Below are 19,321 nucleotides of genomic sequence, written 5' to 3'. Positions count from 1 at the left end.
AGACGCAGTCCTACAGAGGTAAGACAAGGGCCCGCTCTTCATCTCAAAGGAGCACCAACACATGCAACAAAGCAAGAGTGCCCCGAGATATTTTAAAAAACACTTTGGGGGCTTCCCTGGTGGCACAGTGGTTGAGAGTCCGCCTGCCGATGCAGCGGACACGGGTTCGTGCCCCGGTCCGGGAGGATCCCACATGCTGCGGAGTGGCTGGGCCCGTGAGCGGTGGCCGCTGAGCCTGCGCGTCCGGAACCTGTGCTCCGCAGCGGGAGAGGCCGCAACAGTGAGAGGCCCGCATACTGCAAAACAAACAAACAAACAAAAAACCACTTTGAGATTTGGAAGAAGTAACCACCATAGAAATATCCAGACTTTGCTGAACTTCCTCGCACCTACTTTACATCTCATTATCATTGTTGCTGTTATTGCTAAGAAAGCACTCAGAAAATAATTGTTGAATGAGTAAGTAAATGACTCCTAGGCTACTGGTTGGCTGGTGGCACCATTCCCCGAGAGAAGGATCAGAGGCGAAGGAGCAAGTCTGGAGGAAGGGGTGGGGCCGGCAATCTCCTATGAACATATCAGATAACAGGGCATTCTGGGTCCTGCTTGGAACTCAGGGTGCTGGGCAGGCTTAGGCAGGGGAATAATCAGATTATTTCACTGTCATTGTGGCACATGCTCCTGTCAATCAGAAGGAATATAGCCCCAGTGCCAGAGCGGAATCATGGAGCCCGTACTGGGCCAGATGATAACATTTTAGTTGTAGGGTTATGCGGAGGATGAGCAGAGGGGCAGGGGAGCCAGGACACCCAGGGGCTTGGGACAGTGGATATTCAACAACAGGTACAGCTGCACTAGTGTGTGCAGGTTGAGCCAGAGCTCTGGGCTTGAAGGCAGACAGAGAAGCCAGGCAGATTGGAGGACGCCATCCAGCAAGTCTAGAGAAGGGGCCCCCAGCTCATCTTGAGAGACATCTAGGGCAGGCCAAGGACAGTGAGTACTTACTCAGGGTCACAACCCCACTCCCAGAGCTTCTAACAACTTAACTCAGTGGAGAGTAGTTTCCTTTACTACCTCTATTTTACAGATGAAGAAACTGAGCTGCAGGGAAGTGTTGAGTGTAGGGTATGATTTTCAGTAACTTACAGATGATTACACAGCTAGTGGGTGGCAGAGTCCAAATTCAAACCCAGACAAAGGCCTGTCTACACTCGACTGCCCTGTAAGTTGGAGTACAAGATGGAAGACAAAGGGGAGATCAGCCAGTGGTGATCAAAGAACTTTGAGGATGCTCAGCGGTATCTTGGTGACTCAGGAGCTCAAGGAATAACCAGAGAGGTACTCCCCCAGCGCTGGGTTAGGCAGGGATTGCACACATACACTTGCCCCAACTGGTAAGGTCTTTGAGGAGTTGGAGGAAGAGGAGGTACACATGGGATTTGAAACAATCCGTGGCAGGAGAATAGGCTTGGTGGATTTGAAACGTGGGGCACCATTTCTCCAAATTCAAACGTGGTGCTGGCTACAAAAGCATTATTGAAGAAGTATCTCTGAATGGATGAACGAATAAACAAAAGACCTGCTTGATCTTTCTCAAACACAGAACTGATCCCCATCCCATATCTCAGCTTCTTAAAATCTTCCCAACCCGCTCCACCAGCAGCAGGATGAAGTCCACATACCTTATCCTAGAATTCAGGGCCAGCATCTACCATCACATCCCCTACACTCAGCCCTTCCCTGCTGCTGGTGCTGGAATCTCTCTCTCTCTGTTTGGTCTTTTTCTCAACCTCTTGAGCCCTATTTTCTGGTCATTGCAAACCTCCTCACATTATGAGTGGAGGAATTATTTCTTTTGCAAAACTCATCTTGGATGGAGCTGCCACCCATAGTCATAGACACACAACACTAGTGGGACCAACCAGAATCCTTTTCAGGAATTAATATAGTCCCAGAGGGGAGAGGGAGTCTTCTCTTTCCTTTGAGGCCACCCTCTGGGGTCTGGAGTAACGTAAGCCTGGAGCTATGAACGACCCCTGGCACACGAAGGAATCTTGTTCTCGCTGAAGGGAAAGAAGACACATACAGAGAAAAGCAGAAGCAAGACAGACAGACACACACAGAGAAAAAGAGAAACAGACTAAGTGACGATGTTGCTTGAATCTCTTGGATTCCCTGTCCTTCTTCCTGGTTTCATGAGCTAATACGTTCCTTTTTGTTGTTGGTTGTTTTTTGGCTTATGAATTTGCCTTGTGTTTCCCTCACTGATCGCTATTCAGCTGGACTGCTGCCACTCCCTGAGGTCCATGCCGTCTCCTACTTGCACTCCCTACAGGTTCAAGCAACATGGTCCAAGCCATCTAAATGCAGAGGGTGCAGGAAATTTGAGACTGGCTCTTGTGATCCATTCTCCTCGTTCCCTCGCTTCTTCTGAGGCACCACCACGCAGCCACGTTGACTTTGGCAGAGAGCTTGCCCTGGACTTCCCCCTTCATTCTGTGTCTCCCCCAACTCCCCTTCCTTCCCAACTTCTCGGCTCCTTCGTGCCTTCCAGAGCCTGCCTCCCCCATGGAACCTGGCCCCTGATGTGAGTGGATATGGGACAGCCACTTCTGTCTTTCTGCTTCTGGACAGGGGACCTTGGATGGAAGTCCACAATATGGACTCAGAGCAAGTACCCCAAGACCTCTTGCACTGTAAAGACTACTGTGGCCTCTCTTCCCTCCCCTATTATGCCTGAGAGCGCTAGCCTCCTCCCCAGCCTTGAAGGACATTCAGGGATAAAGTGAAGGCTGGAGACCTTTCAATCATTGCATTTCACTTGTGTGACAAGATCTAGGTGTGAAATACACCAGGTGTTCAGAGGAGGAAGCATGACAAAAGGTAGGCAGGTTCAGAGGACGGGGGGATGTCACAGAGGAAGCAGAGTCTGCATTGGCTGTTGGCAAGAGAGCCAGGCTAGACCTAGAGTGGCTAAGGCTTTCCCAAGACGGGGCAGGGCACGGACAGCAGCCTGGTAGGGGGGCCCATGTGGCTCACTTAAGTATTCACGAGGCCCTCAGGCTAGTGGCCTTTGGCAAATGACAGGAAAACTGATGTTCAGTGAAGGGCCTTGAATGCCAGGCCCAAGATTTTGACTGTCATTCTCAGAGTCTAACCAGGACTGGGGTTGATGCAAGGCCTCTTCTGGGAGGGCCGGTTGGTCATACCCTCCTTCGGTGCACAAAGAGGACTGAGAAGCCAGGGCATGAATGTCAACCGCCTTCCTGGGGTCAGCAAAAGGGGTCTCCCCTCTTTTTGGCTCCCCCAAACCCCAACACCACCCTGTGCCTTCTGTGGCCCACGGCCGCTGCGGGCTCTGGCTAAAACGGAAGGCACCTTCTTTTCATGACCTCAGCACCCCCTGCCCCCCTCCCCCCTCAGTTCCTGTCCATGCTAGGCACCCCAGCCACTGGGTAGGTGAGTGAGTCCCCAACAATCCCTTCTGGGGCTTTCCAACCTATAACTGTCTTCATCCCATGACTCAGATTTTCACTGCTCTTCCATTTAGGAAGCCCCTAAGTGGAGGTTCTGGGCTGTCTGCCTTTATTTGGTCCTCCATTTCCTTCCTACCTCAAGGACTATTAGGGTGGATTCACTTCGCTGAGTTTCTGGGCCAGCCCAGCTGAATGGGAGGAAATATCCCAGCATGCCACTTGCCTGGTGATTCTGTTTCTCCTGCAGCATCAAGCCAAGAGCCGGAGAGTCACAGCCTGGGAGCTGGGAGGGAGCGAATAGGCAGCCTTGTGCAGTTGCTCCTTGAAACGATCCTGGGCACTGGAGTGAGATGGACCCTGGGCCTGAAACCAGACCCACCATTCAGCAGCCTTGTGACCTGGAACAAGTGACTTCCTGAGCCTCAACTTTTTTTTTTTTTTTTTTTTCATTTGTGAAGTAGAGATAAAACTACTTACCTTGCAGGGTTATGAGGAAAGATAAATGGGACTTATGTTAAGTCTGATATTTAGGAACTGAGAGCTGATATTACTTATTTTATCCCAACCTCCTTGAGAGAAAAAGGCAGATTTGCCCAAAGTCATGTGTTGAGACACAGTTGATCCTGTTTGTCACACTGGGGCTCTTCTGCCCCCACTGAGTGGAAGACAACAGGCAGGAGCAGAGGAGCATGATGGGAAAAGCTTCCTGTTCTCTGATCATCTCCTGAGGGGTAGCACAAGTGGCAGTGACAGGGTTAGCAAACCCACCCCAGGGCCGCTTCCACATCACTGGTGAAGAATAAAGGAACTGGGGGAAAAAAGTCAAACAGAAGAAAGCGCCTGGAAAAGATGTTTTTATGTTCACTTACATGGAAAAAAAAGAATCAAAGTGTACAGCATGAAGGTATACGTGTCTCAGAAAATTCATCCTCATGAACCTGTTTGTTGAATTGCAGTTATAATTCAAGCATTGCCAAATGGAAGTTATAAAATCAGGGTGGGGTGTGGGGAAAGGGCCACCACAGGAAAGGTAGTAATTATGTGCTATTTCTTCTCTAGTTTCAGATCATTGGGAGTTTAAACTTTTCCAGCAAGTCATTTATATAAACAGATACCATACTAAAATACGTTGTGTCAAAATATAAAACTCCTAAAGCAAGATGGCAATAATATTTTAGGAAAAAAAACATTAAAGTCTGGTAATATCAGAAAATACAAATAGGATCATTTTGAGCAGTTCTGTTTCTCTGTATGAATAGCAGTTGCAAACAATGGATGTATATTAAAGAACAAAACATTTGGTCTGCACATAACTTAGAAAGGGGTACACTTCTAAACACTGACTTTGTAAGAAAACATGAAGGACATCTTACACTCAACAACGGTTAAAAGAAGGAAATCACTTTCTGAAGGATGCAGTGGGCAGAGTGCCAAGGCCTTTGTTTTCAACTTGCTGTTAACCGTGTTGGGATGTGTTTACACGGCATGGGTTTCCTGCAGAATCTAGCACCAATAGATGGATCAGATTTTATCTTTGATCTGAGTCCTTTCTGTCTTCAGTTTTGAGTGTATTGAGGTATGTTTTCTTTGGTTGCTGTTGTGATGAATGTGTAATAAAAAACTAATATTTACAACGTTTAAACATTTTAGATTTCAGTGTCAACTCTTCACATAAAAAAAAAATTGGAAAACTCTTAAGAATCATGGGAAGGTCATTACTTCCTCACATCTGTCATGAAACTGTTTTCGATACACAGAACAATTAGCCTATTAGCACAGCTGTATGCTTTCTGGTCCAGAATCTTCCCCGTGCTCAGCGGGGAGGCCAAGCCCATGACTGCCATGTCGGCGGTTCGCCACGCTTCACAGTACTGATCCACGAGACGGACTCCGTGGGTGCTGGAGCCGTGCCAAACAACCTTCTGGGGCCTGAAAAGGAATTTTGTTGTGTTACTTTTTGAAATGACCCTTCTTTGTGGCATATCTCGGTGAGCAAATTGGCATAAGTCTAGTGAGTCAAGTCAAACTCCTGAACCCTCCAGGGTCTGACTGCACATCACCTCTCTGTCTTTATCACTGTTTCCAACTTTCTGAACACACTGCATTCCAACCATATCCAGCTTGTACTTGCTCTGAAATCATACTCTCTGCTTTCGTGAATCTGAACCTTTGCTCATGAGGCCCCTTAGTCTGGAATGGCCTCGCTTTCATTTTCAGTGATTCCTTCTCATCTTTCACAAGTCCATTAAACGTCCCCTCTTACAGGAAGGCTTCCTGATTCTCACCACCAAGGAATAATGACTCTTTCCTCTGTGCTCCTACCATCTTATCTGTTTCTCCATTTTCCAATGACAATATTACGTCTAGAATTGTAGCTAGTCTGTGTCTATCTTCCCACAGACTACGAGCTTTGAAAGGAGAGGGGCTGTGTAGGTTTATTACTGTGACTTCCAGGCCTGGCATTAGGCCTGGCATAGAGTAGACACTGAGGAAAAGTTTACTGAGTTGTTCTATTCTTAAAAGCATACATAATTTTCAAAGAATTAGAGTGCAACTCACAGTATAGGGTTAAAGAATCACCATGAATAGCATTACTTACCACTTACTAAGTGCCTACTGTATGCTAGATGTTCTCACACTTACCTTTTAATTCTCACAACAGTCTTATCCATATGGATATGATTATCCTGCTCATTTGACAGGTGAGGCAACTGGGGCTCAAAGAGTGGAAGTGCCTTGCTCAAGGTCCCATATTAAATTACTGGACCCAGGTCTCCTGGTTCCACGGCCAGGCTCTCTCCATGGCCCCTGGCTGCCTCATTGAGGCTTTACGCTGGCAGCACCCCAAAGGAGCAGCTGATAAGGGCATCCCATTGTTAGACTGTCTCCTAAAACTATCTAAACTAAACTAAACTAAGTATATCATATGATACACTTCAAGGGCTTCCATCTCTACTTACCAAGAAGGATCTGTCATTACGTCTCGGCCATCAAAGGAATATATTGGAACATGTGTATTGAACTGACCTCCATGGCCAGAAAAAATTGAGTCCCAATTATCAAAAAGTACTTGGCCCTATGGAGACAAAATGCCATGTTAGAATCATACAAACAGCCTGCAAATATTTATCCATTCTTCAAGGCCCAGAAGTCCCTAACCCCAATCCCAGATCCTGGACAGATTGAGAACTCAGGAAATACTTGTGGTTTGATTTTATAATCTTTCCTTGAACCCTTTTGGCTTTACGGTCTTATTTCTTGAGGTAATTTCTTTTACTATATGTGTATAAAGTCTCCTCCCTATCAAAAGTGTGTTTTAGGTTTTTATCATTGCTATTTTTTTTTTTTTTTTTTTTGCGGTACGCGGGCCTCTCACTGTTGTGGCTTCTCCCGTTGCGGAGCACAGGCTCCTGACGCGCAGGCTCAGTGCCCATGGCTCACGGGCCCAGCCACTCCGCGGCATGTGGGATCTTCCCGGACTGGGGCACGAACCCGCGTCCCCTGCATCGGCAGGCGGACTCTCAACCACTGCGCCACCAGAGAAGCCCTATCATTGCTATTTTAAACGTATATACTGAGCTTCGAATTTGTGCCAAGCCTTGTGCTAACCTACAAGTGGATGATGTGGAGATGAACTTCTTACTCCTTTTCCTTCGGTTATTTGTATTCCAGGAATACAGTCTAAGTGGATGAATGTGGTGGAACAGAACCTTGGAAGACGGGATGGGAAGTGCTGGGTGTGGGGTCAGGATGGACTTGCCAGCCTCAAGGTTCCAAACTGGAGTACTGGGGTTCACAGGGACCAAAGGGTCTTGAAGCCCCTTTGAGGTCTGGTTAGGGGTCAGGACCCAGGATGTGTGTGAGCAGCAACAGAGCTGCCCCTTGTAGCCTTAAAGAAGTAGGCTATTTCCATGGTATAACTGAGGGATGATGCGGGGCCCTGCCTTGCCAGTGAATGAGGGCAGAGAAATATCTGAGGGTACCAAACCAGGGTGCAGGACAGAGTGGCTCTGCTTTGGGACCAGGGCTCACCAGCTGTTCTCTGGTGCCCCTCAGCCAGTGCTCTACAGAAGGCATCCTCAGGTGGAACTAAGAGGGGGTCGAGGAAACTAATTCCAGTTTGTAGTGACTTTGAGTAAACTGCTTTCTCCCTGTGAGCCTCAGTTTCCTCAACTGACAAACAGAAAAGAATAACTCCCATTTTTATCGGGTGTATCTATTAAGATAATGGATATGAAGTGCATTGTAAACAAGCACAAAAGCTATATAAATGAAAGAGGTCATTACTATCCCTCCTGTCTGCTCCAAGGGTCATAAACCATCCAAACAGGAAGGGCCATTGTAAATATAAGGCAACTGAGGTCCAGAGAGGGAAAGTAACCACCCAAAGTCACACAGCTAATCAGGGCCTTGAAACAACATACTTCTGATGATGTCAGGAGTGGCAACTGCCTCTAGTCCCCGTGGAAACCAGTCCATCCAGGAGGCAATGGGAACGATATTTATTTTTACCTTAAGGTTCACTATTGGAAGGCTGTATCTCTCGGCTTTCCTCACAACTGCAGAGAGATCTTGCAGATGGGAGGATAAGAATGCTTCGTAGGTGGACAACAGTCCTGCTGCCCTGGCCTGCTGGAAGCACTGAAAATCAGCTCGAATGTCCCCAGAAAATGGCGTGTTCAGAGCGACCAAGTGTAGCTGAAAAAAGTGAGAGAAAAGACGGTGCAGTTGAAGAATTAAAGCAAACTCCAACCCCCATAACCTTCACATGTTCCTAATAAGATCCCAGACTTGCTGCAACGGAAGGCACGCTGGAGGTCACCTTACTCAACCTCTACCTGACATTGGAATTCTAGCCCCTGCTGGACCATCTCCAGGGAAGGAGAGCTCAGGTGTCCCAAAGCAGCCTGCGTCAGCAATCTGAACAGCTCTAAATAGTAGAAATCTCTTCCATATATGAGGAAAACAAAACAAACTAAAGCACTTCAGAGATCTGAATCCAGCCTGCAGGCAGGCCATCTGTGGGTCTGCCCCTCACTGAGTTTCTAGGAGGTTTTTAAGCTGGCTTTGGTCCTAGATCTCAGAGCTACATCAAGCTATCTGCCTCCTGCCCTTTCTTCCACCTCCTGAGTAGGCCTGGGGCTGATCATGAGGGACCAGAGGGAAAAGGCATTGAAAGGAGAAGGTCATGACATTTATTACTAAGACTGCTGGGATAGACCCTTTTGGAAACTAGGGGTCATACAGTAATTCTAGCCTCACATTCCTGCCACCTTTGTCAGGAGCCCAAATAAAAGCCATTCCATAATCTGCTTTCTCCCACTCTTTCTCTCCCCAAACCCAGCCTTCTTTTGCGGCCCTCTCTCCCAGCCCTTTCTGCTGTACCCTCGGAATTATACTCAATACTCAAGGGGTAGTCATCTCCCTCCTCAATCTCATGTCAGGAGTAACTTTTATCTCATTAGCATAGAGCTGGTGCAGGACCCGGGCCCATGTTGCCAGAAAAGGAAAATATTGTTAAATATCTTAAACACGTCTTCCTCCCTCTTATGTGTCTGAAGACTGTGGCACCCGAGGGAAGAGGCCCTATGGTCTCATCACCTTTCTGCTGCTGTGTTTCTGGGGGCTACACCCAAGGGCAGTCGCAAGAGGCCCTGATGGACTGCGCTTCCCTGATACCAGGGGACACCTAGGAAAGGGGCAGCGGTGAGTGCAGGTCTCCCTGCCACACCTCCAACCCCACCACCTCCACCTCTCCTTCTTTAAGGAGATGCACAGAGAAATGTCTGCAATGATGGCTGCTTCTGAATGGTGAGATTGGGGGCTTTTATGTTCTCATGTTTCTATACCTTTAACCGCTGGAACATTTCTATCATGAATAGATATCATTTTTATGAAGACAGTGACATTTCCACAATCAAACATTAAAATGGCTTTTTGAAGATGGTTGTAGTTGTGTAAAATTATAAGTGATTTACTATTTTCTTTCCCATTCTTTTTTTTTTTGGCCGTGTTGGGTCTTCACTGCTGCGCACTGGCTCTCTCTAGGTGCGGCAAGCGGGGGCTGCTCTTCGTTGCGGTGCGTGGGCTTCTGCTTGCGGTGGCTTCTCTTGTTGTGGAGCATGGGCTCTAGGTGCGTGGGCTTCAGTAGTTGCAGCACACGGGCTCCGTAGTTGCAGCACATGGGCTTAGTTGCTCTGCGACATGTGGGATCTTCCTGGACCAGGGATCCAACCCGGGTCCCCTGCATTGGCAGGTGTATTCTTAACCACTGCACCACCAGGGAAGTCCCCTTCCCCATTCTTTTTATTCATTGTCCAAATTTTCTACAACGAATATGTATTGCCTTAGAATTTATAAAAAAATTTTGTAGCTACTGCCCTAACGTCTCCCCTCATAACTAAGCTTTCTGAAGGGTTACCTATAATTGCTTCTCTATTTCCTCACCTCCCATCTACTCTGCAACCAACTAGAATCTTGTTGGCATCTCTCCATGCTACAGAAATGCTTTTCTCTAGTTTCTCAATTTGAACAACACCTTTTAGTCCTTTCAGTGGGCCTCTTGGCAGCATTTGACACTGCTGGCTTCTATCTTGCTTGGCATTCTTTCTTCCTCTCTGGCGATGGCTTCCCGGTTTCCTTCTCATATGTCTTCCATCAGTTCCTTTTTGTTTTTGCTCCTCGCAATCCAATCTCTTCTCACCATATAGATTCTCTTTTGGGAATCCTACCATCCCCAAGACAATTTCCATAGCTCTGCTGAAAACTCCCAAGTCTGTATCTCCAGACCAGACCCACTGCAGGGTTGCAGACCTTCTGATGCTGCTTCCTCCTGCTGCTCTCCACTCAGATATCCTACAGGTACTGCAGGCTCACCAGGCCCTATATCAGTTCCTGCTCGGTGGATGGCAGCACTAAAGGAAACGTGTTTCTGGTGTCCGCCAAGTCTATGCCTTCTTCTTTGAAAGTGTCCCCACAATACTTGCTAAACAGAGTGGCCTCAGGCCATTCAATTTCATTCTCTTGGCTGCTCTATTTTTTTGTTTTTACATTTAAAAAAATTGGGGTATAGCTGCTCCACAATGCTGTGCTAGCCTCTGCTGCACAACGAAGTGAACCAGCAATGTATACACATATCCGCTCCCTCCCGGACCCCACTCCCACCCGCCTCCCATCCCACCTACCTAGGTCGCCACAGAGCACTGAGCCGAGCTCCCCTCACTACACAGCAGGCTCCCACCAGCCATCTATTGTACACATGGCAGTGCACATACATCAATCCCAATCTCCCGATTCATCCCCTCCACCCCTTGTGTCTACACATCCACTCTCCACATCTGCATCTCCATTCCTCTCTTGGCTACTCTTTTTTTTTTTTTAATAAATTTATTTATTTTTGGCTGCGTTGGGTCTTTGTTGCTACGCACGGGCTTTTTCTAGTTGTAGCGAGCGGGGGCTACTCTTTGTTGTGGTGTGCGGGCTTCTCATTGTGGTGGCTTCTCTTGTTGCAGAGCACGGGCTCTAGGCATGTGGGCTTCAGTAGTTGTAGCACACAGGCTCAGTAGTCGTGGCACGCAGGCTCAGTAGTTGTGGTGCATGGGCTTAGTTGCTCCGCAGCATGTGGGATCTTCCCGGACCAGGGCTTGAACCCGTGTCTCCTGCATTGGCAGGCAGATTCTTAACCACTGCGCCACCAGGGAAGTCCCTTGGCTACTCTTGATTTGACTGGGAGTAGGCAACTGACCCATGTAGACTACCTCTCCCAAGACTGAGGTGGTATTGAGCTCTGCAGCCGTAAGGTCCCATAGAGTTGAGGCCAGGATCAGTGCCATGGCAACCCAAGGCTGTGTGCAAGCTTTGCAGATGTAACCTATGTCTGTGTGCTGGGGTGAGGGTGGAGGGGAAGCAGGAGGAAAGACCTTTGCAAAGGGTGGTCTGTAGAGATACTAATAGCAGGAACAAGAGTCCACAGGCCCTGTTGTACTTCCTGCAATTGAGTTCCATGAGGTTCCTGCAATTATCTGAATAAAATCTTCATTTAAGCTAGTGAAGAAATAGAGTGAGAGTTTCAGATCTAAGCAACAAAATGATCCCTGGAAAAAAAAATCTATCACCACTCAGTTACCCAAGCAGAAACCTGGGCATCATTCCTGATCGCCCTCATCCTCACTGCCCCATACCCAACCAATGACCAAATTGTCACTCCTGCCTCCTTAATTTCTCTCCCATCTGCCCACTTTTCTACATGTTCACTGCTGTGATCCTAGCTCAGATAATACAGTAACTACTTAACTGTCTTTGGGTCCCTGGTCCTGTGCCCTCTAATCCATTTGTACATTATAAGCAAGGTAATTTCTCTGATGCCCTTCTCATATTTACCCTTGTCTTCCTTAAAATCCTTCATTGTTCCCCCACTGCCCAGTGGAAAAGGCCAAAGCCCTTGGCCTGGCTTTCAGGTCCTTGATGACTGACCTTGCCCTATACAGACTATACTTTTCCCTTACCTGCCTTGAACTCTACTCCTTCAGCAAGACTGAAATACTTGGAATTAGAGAAATGTATAGCACTTGCCCTTGCCTGCCTCTGTTCCATACGCCCTCTGCCTGGGACTCCCATTCCCCTCCCCTTACCTGGCTCTCCCCTGTTCTCAGCTGTCCTTCAGGTCGTGATTTAAAGGTCACCTCCTCCAAAGAAGGCAGACTTCTTTGACCTTCCTAACACTCCCAGTGCCCTGTGTTTGCCTCACCCAAACGACTTCTCACACTGTATTGGAATTACCTATTTTTTATTTGCCTCTCTGGCTAGTCTATATGCATCTTGAGGGCAGGAACTGTGTGCCAAGCATGGGGACTGGCACATGACAGACACACTTTCAGCATCTGTACAGTAAATGCATGAATTGTACTTACTGCAGGTCTGTCATAATTAGCACTTGAAATAGACTCCAGTGGAAGCTGAAGGTGATGAGACTGTCAGGTAAAAAAGGAAAAAAAAACCAGTCCTGAATATGCATTCAATCTGTTCTTCACCGTACATTAAGGTACAAGTGCAATGTTTCTTGAAAAGCTGCTTTAAACAGTTTGTCACGGTCTTTGGACCACTCTTAACTGTGAAGAGTTTCACACATGAACGAAAAATTATCCTCGGAAAGGGAGTGGATATTCTCCAGACTTTTAGAAAGAGCGCTGAATCAAGGAAGAAGTCCATGTTTTACAACGAACTCATTCACTTAATAGAGCAAGGCACCTCTTGAGAGCCTCAGCTTCCTCACCTGCAAAGTGGGAATGCTATCACCTGCCTCAAAGGGTAGCTGTAAGGTTAAAATAGTGGACAACGCAAGCTGCTGGTGTTCTTATCAGGCAAGGAAGTCTCAGTGTCAAATATTAAAGGGCTCTTCTAGATTGCTTATGCCAACCGTGTTTTCACAGATCAATAAACTGAGGCCAAGAGAAGGGAATTCCCTTGCCCAAGAGGATTCAGCTACGACATGGGAATGGCAGGTCTCCAGCGTCTGGGTCCAGCTCTCCCTCCAGCTGTTGTGAGAACGTTCTGTTGGCACTTGGCAATTTTGGGGCTTCTGCCAGATAGTGAACCATGCAGAGCTGGCTGGCCAGAGTCTGGAGAGCTTGATACTGGATGCCAAGGGGATTCAGCAAGTGCTGGTGAATGAAGGAGTTAGAGGTAAGGCAGGGAAACGACTCACATTGCTGGAAAGCGCAGGGGGGGGTGGGCTGTCATCCGGAATGGGGATCAGTTCTCCCAGCTTTAAGGAAAAGAGCACGTTGAAAATGAAACATCAACTAGAAACTGTTCGCCTATTTTCAAATCAGAAAAATGGCATTTACAGGAGTAGAATGTTATTTTTACAGGGTACTTGGAGGCGGTTTGTTAAAGAATTACCTGCAATTTTTTCCAACCATCTCTGACACGAATGAAAAACTCGGTGCTGTCCTTCAGGTAGATGAATGTCCCTTCTATGACCAAATGGGCTTTCTGCAACATGTCAGCCATGTTGCTAAATGCTGTAACCTGTCAGATAATTTCAAATTGCAAACATTGCGGTTATCATCACAGCGATGGCCCAATTTGAAAAACTGGCCTCTCTGTAAAGTCAAATATGAGCCATCCCCTCACAGCCAGGGGAAAGTCTTATTGTGCCACAGAGAGATATATAACTTCATTAATAACCAGAGGACTTTCTTTCCGATAAAACAAAAACATGCATTACCTTGAAACACAAATCTCAATTACAATAAAGAAATTAAGACAAAGAAGATAGTATCCTGAGAGTTCAAAGACATTTAAAAACTGTTAGCAGAGTTGGCTCTGTTGGACGTTGGTACTGGCAAAATCATGGGTAAGTTTTCCCGCTTCCATTGGTGTGAGCTGCACAACGGCACCGACATCGTTACATGTGTTTTGTTAGCTCATGCTGCTGCAAATTGCTTTTCATTTGGAGTAAGAAATGTAAGCGAGTGAGTTACTCTACCCACGTCTTAAATCTTTTTTGCCTGGCTGGGTAGTTCCAGTATTAAATACACAGCAGAAAATGGGGGTCTGTAACTTCTCTGTCTAGAAAATTGCCAAAGATCAGACAGCCATCTCGGCCTAGCCAGGCACAGGCATAAAAGCTGGAAAAATCTATCGAGAAGTGTCAAGCCTCAAGGAAATATCAACCTTTTCAACTGAGAAGGATTATAAAAACTTAATTTTCACCTAGCTTTGAAGATGACTTTGTGATTAAAATGACTCAGGCATCCCCCAAAGGTACCAAATATCGAAATTCCATCTACTGTTGGACAGTTCTTCATCTGGCAGCCCAAATTTCCAAATAAAATCTATCAAAGACCAAAGAGCATTCCTAGGACTCCTGACACCCTAATGAGGTATTTGTCCCTTTTCTGTGCATCACAACGATCTCTGTGTGCCGTATCCTGCTCCAATGATCTGCAGGGTAACAAGGTACAAGAGACATCCTTCGGTAGAATGGAGAAGGCTGCATTACCCAGGGGAAATGTAACCAGCACAGGCCCTCCTGTGATGTTGTTTACGGTCTTGTGCCTGTGTTTTCTGATGTAATATGATTGGCTCTTGTTACAGTTTAGTCAATTAACGATTGGAAAGGTGGAACTTAAATCATAAATGATTTTGTAGTCTGTATCTTTTTACTTAATAAGTCATCCAAAGAGATAATAAATACCCTGTTTGTGAAATTATACCATTTCTATTGTCATGGAGGCCTAACTCCAACAGAGAAGGTGTGCCAGCCCCTAAACACTGCAGCCAAAGTTCTAAGGAAACCCATCCAAAGCAGAAGGATGAAGACACACTGATGATAATACTGACCAGGTTCCTGGATCCGGGAAGCCCTGGCTGTCCTGGAGGGCCAGGTGGGCCTGGAATGGCCACAGCTAAGACAAAGCAGAAAAGAGAAGTTACAAAATAGCATACTCTCTGCAAAATGCCTCCGACGTTCAGCTGGTCACCGAGGGGAGCGTTCACCACCCCACTCACAGTGCTGCAAAGTGTTGCACCTCGTAGCCGAATCTTAGGAGCTCTGTGCCCAGCATATGACTCAGCCACATAGACTGGTTTGGGGGAGAACTGAGATTCTTGACTGTAGCCCTGGATGAAGTCATGCCTAAGACTTTCCAGTTTTATAAGTGAATAAATTCCTGTTGTTTCAATTGTTTGTATAAGTCAGTCTGAGTTGAATTTTCTGTCACTTGCATCCAAAAATGCTCTGACTCATACAACTTATTTCTCCCAAGAGACAAACAGGTAATTACTGAACAGAGGAAGCAGGCTCAGAAAGAAGAAGAAAAGGTGCTGGGCTACAGGGGGGCAGGGTAGGCCAGTGACAGGGGCCCTGGCCGTCCAGCCAGGAGACTCAAGTTCCTGATTTGTCAGTTCTCAGCTGTGTGATCTTGGGGAAACAACAAGCTCTCTGAACCCCAGCTTCTTCATCGGTGAAATGTAAACAGGTACGTCTTCACTAGCCTGTGTTGAGAACTGAGAACACAAACTAGGAATGTGCTTTGCAAATTGTATAGCGTCCAACCAGAGATTCTTACCTTTTGAGGAGTCAAAATGCCCTTAAAAATCAAATCAAGGCTATTGCCCTCTCCCCTAGAAAAATGCACATATGCATATATGCAAGTGTGTGTGCGCGCACACACACACACACACACACACACACACACACACACACACACACTTCTACTTAGAATGTTAGTGGGATGATAGCTCCCTGAGGCACATCTTTGAATTTTCTAGGAGTTTATGGTTCCCAAATGAAGAGTCCTTACTTTAGGCAAACATAAAGAAATGTTATTGTAGCAATTCCGCTGCTCTCCTTCTACCTCTCTGATCTCCAATTCCCCCCCAGAATCTGCAAAACTCTTGGTAGAGTTAAGGATGTTTGTACAAGTCCCAGTAAAATTACTGTATGAGATTTTTGAGGTCACTGCAAATAAGCCTGTAGTCTGACACAGGACCTGAAAATTCATACACAGGTGGTGAATGTCTAGTGGAGACAAAGTCTGAGGACTTGGATTTGGACCCCAGCCATGCCTCTTCCTAGGATTTGTGACCTTGAGTCAGACTCAACCTCTCTGAGCTTTGATGCCTTCATCCATAAAATGAGTTTTATAATCTTATGCATTTCATCTCCCTCCTGGGGTTGCTGTTAAGATTAAATGGGATAGGGGCTTCCCAGGTGGCGCAGTGGATAAGAATCCGCCTGCCAATGCAGGGGACACGGGTTCAAGCCCTGGTCCGGGAAGATCCCACATGCCGTGGAGCAGCTAAGCCTGTGCGCCACAGCTGCTGAGCCTGTGCTCTAGAGCCCACGAGCCACAACTAATGAGCCCACATGCCACAACTACTAAAAGAGCCCGCGCACCTAGAGCCTATGCTCCGCAACAAGAGAAGCCACTGCAATGAGAAGCCTGCACACCGCAACAAAGAGTAGCCCACGCTCGCCACAACTAGAGAAAGCCCAGGCGCAGCAACAAAGACCCAGCACAGCCAAAAATAAGTAAATTTAAAAAAAAACAAAAAGATTAAATGGGATAATGGATATGGGAGTGTTTTGTAAACTGTGAATTGCTATATATTATGTGAAGGGTAATCCTTTTCAATGGAGCAAGGAGTCCTAGGGCCCCCTAGTTTAGGGCTACTGTGGACAACAGAGTCTCTGAATCCTGTACTCACCCTGCAATGCCCCTTCACCCCTTGTAATTCCTATGTATCCCTCAAGGTTGTATAGGCACCTATGGTTTTATCCACCCAGCACCTTCTCTCTTTACAGGACCAGCATCCTCACTTGCTCCTGAGATCTTCCCCTTCACCTCTATGACCATTCAGGTCCAGAAGGAGCTGTCATGGTCTCATGTGATCCCACCTCCTGGCCACAGATGACTGGTCCAAGGTTGGGCATCTGGCCCAAGACAGGTCAGTCAGTGTCCTTCCCCAGAACATCCCCACCCCAGGGCTTTTCAAACTAAAACTGAGAAACAAGGTCAAGATTTCTAGATGACAGTGGAAGCTGTAGGTTGTTGGTATTTCTCGCCATGCAGAGGATATGGTTTATGGTGAAGAAGCGTGATGCTGCAGTCAGAGAGCAGCTGAGCAAGAGATGGCCAGAGAATCCTCACAGGGACTGAATCCCTGGTTCCGGCTGCACCTGAAGTCTCACTGCATGCCTGCCCCTCTTACAAATTGCTTGTTCACACCCTCCTGCACATCCAATAAGTTTCCCTATGCACTTGAGCTAGTTTGAGTTCCATTTCTGTCACTTGCCCCAAAGTCACCTCCTGTGTAAAGTTCTCCCGGATGCCCCAGACATTGTAGGTCTCCTCCCAGGTGTGCTTCCACCACACCTGGCTCATGCCAACCCAAACAACAAAAAATGATGCATTCATGCTATTATTGCTGCTGCTGTTATTTTCCACCATGGGCACGGTGGAAAGAACACAGGCTTCGGAGCTACTCTGATCTGGGTCCTAATTCCATTCATGCCACTTATTAGCTGTGTGACCTTGGAAAGGTTCCTAAACATCTCTGGGTCTCACTTTCCTCCTCTGTAAAATGTGGATGCTAATACTTTCCTTGAAAGGCTTTCTGAGAATCTAGTAAGATAATGTAGTAGAGTGACTGGCAGAGTGCCCGGCACTTGGTAAGTACTTGATAAATGGAGATTTTCTTCTATTTCACCCATTTTTCATTTGAGGAAGTGAGGTACAAGGGGTGAAATTTTTACATAGAAGGGTAGAATCAATGCTGGTCCTTAAGTCCCAGGCATTGACAAAGCAGCCAGGAAGCTTCCACCCACACGTGAAAAGATGTTCATCATTATTAGTCTTTAGGGAAATGCAAACCAAAACCACAATGAGATATCACTTCACATGAATGAATGATGACTAGAATAAAAAAGATATGATAATAACAAATGTTGTTGACAATGAGGAGAAATTGGAACCTTTTGTACACTGCTAGTGGGAATGCAACATGTTGCAGTCACTTTGGAAAACAGTCTGGTGGTTCCTCCAAAAGTAGAGTAACCATGTATATGACCCAGCGATTCCACTCCTGGGCATTATACTCAAGAGAACTGAAAACATACGTTCACACAAAACGTTGTACACAAATGTTCACAACAGCACTATTCATAGTAGCCAAAAAGTGGGAACAACTCAAACGTTCATCAGCTGCTGAATAGATAAACAAAATGTGGTATCTCCATACAATGGAATATTATTCAGCCATAAGAAGGAAGGAAGTACTGATACATGCTACAACATGGGGGAACTTCGAAAACATTATGCTAAGGGAAAGAATCCAGTCACAAAAGGTCACATATTTTGTGATTCCATTGATAAGAAATGTCAAGAATAGGCAAATCCAGAGAGACGGAAAGTAGATTCATGGTTTCCAAGATCAGGGGAAGATCAGGAAAAAGAGGAGAGACTACTAATCGGTACAGGGGTCCTATTTAAGGTGATGATAATGTTCTGGAATTAGAGAGAGGTGATGGCTGCACAACCTTGTGAATATATTAAAAACCATTAAATTTTGCACTCTAAATGGGTGAATTTTATGGCATGCAAATTATATCTCAATTTAAAAAGAAAAACGAAGAGAAAGAAGGCTCCACCCAGGAAGCAGCCCTCTGTCGGATAGTGTGGCTCTGACGTGCCACCCAGGTGTGGTGACGCTGGGCACCACTCGCAGTACTGACCTGCTCCTAGGATAGCCGGAGGTCCTGGTGGCCCCGGGGGTCCCTGTGGCCCAGGGGAACCAGGTCTCCCAAAGCCAGGTGGCCCAGGCAGGCCAGGAGCACCTGGGGGTCCCTGGGGCCCGATGATGGTCTCCCCTTTCTGGCCCTGTCAAGTGCACAGTAACAGAAGAGAGAAAGCACCATTAGTCACTAGAAGTCCCATCTGTTCTTTTTGTTAGGACATTGATAAGAAGTCAGTAAACATCCTCTATTGTTATCATCATCCTCAGTCCTGGCACAAGCCAGGAGGTGGAAGACCTAAAGAGCGGTGGCCCAGTCGTTACGTTGAATGACAGCAGAGAAACCTAGGGAGCCCTGGACTCAGAAGGGCCCCTGGAGCTCATCTAGTCCAGCCTCGGCATTTCATAGATGGAGAAACAGAGGCCTAGAGAGGGGCAGGGCTTGCCCGAGGTCCCAAAGCAAATCAGCAGCAGAGCTGGAAGGAGAACCCTGGTCTCCTGGCTTTGCTCGGTCTATGCTCATGGCGAGTTCCAGGTCCAGAATTTGCTCCTGGTCCCTGAGGGTCAATGATCTGATCATAGTCTCAGTGGAGGCATAATTTGAA

General features: G+C 46.8%; 1 protein-coding gene across 1 annotated transcript in view; it reads right to left on the bottom strand.

Moving 5' to 3' along the window:
• Positions 1-4,374: 4,374 nt before the first annotated feature.
• The window catches only part of COL15A1 (collagen type XV alpha 1 chain), a 102,364-nt gene continuing 87,417 nt past the window's right edge, over positions 4,375-19,321 (bottom strand). Inside the window, exons 35-42 of the mRNA XM_079927065.1 lie at positions 18,718-18,862; positions 14,823-14,887; positions 13,377-13,505; positions 13,180-13,239; positions 12,386-12,445; positions 7,989-8,174; positions 6,437-6,552; positions 4,375-5,405 (exon numbers count right to left, since the gene is read on the bottom strand). Coding sequence (XP_079783191.1) covers positions 5,192-5,405; positions 6,437-6,552; positions 7,989-8,174; positions 12,386-12,445; positions 13,180-13,239; positions 13,377-13,505; positions 14,823-14,887; positions 18,718-18,862 — 975 coding nt within the window. The 3' untranslated portion in view covers positions 4,375-5,191. The remainder of the gene's footprint in view (positions 5,406-6,436; positions 6,553-7,988; positions 8,175-12,385; positions 12,446-13,179; positions 13,240-13,376; positions 13,506-14,822; positions 14,888-18,717; positions 18,863-19,321) is intronic.

This window comes from Stenella coeruleoalba, assembly GCF_951394435.1.
Source record: "Stenella coeruleoalba genome assembly, chromosome: 7".
NCBI classification, from domain to species: Eukaryota; Metazoa; Chordata; class Mammalia; order Artiodactyla; family Delphinidae; genus Stenella; species Stenella coeruleoalba.
Note: the sequence above shows the minus strand (reverse complement) of the source record. Positions and strands in the feature narration are given on the sequence as shown.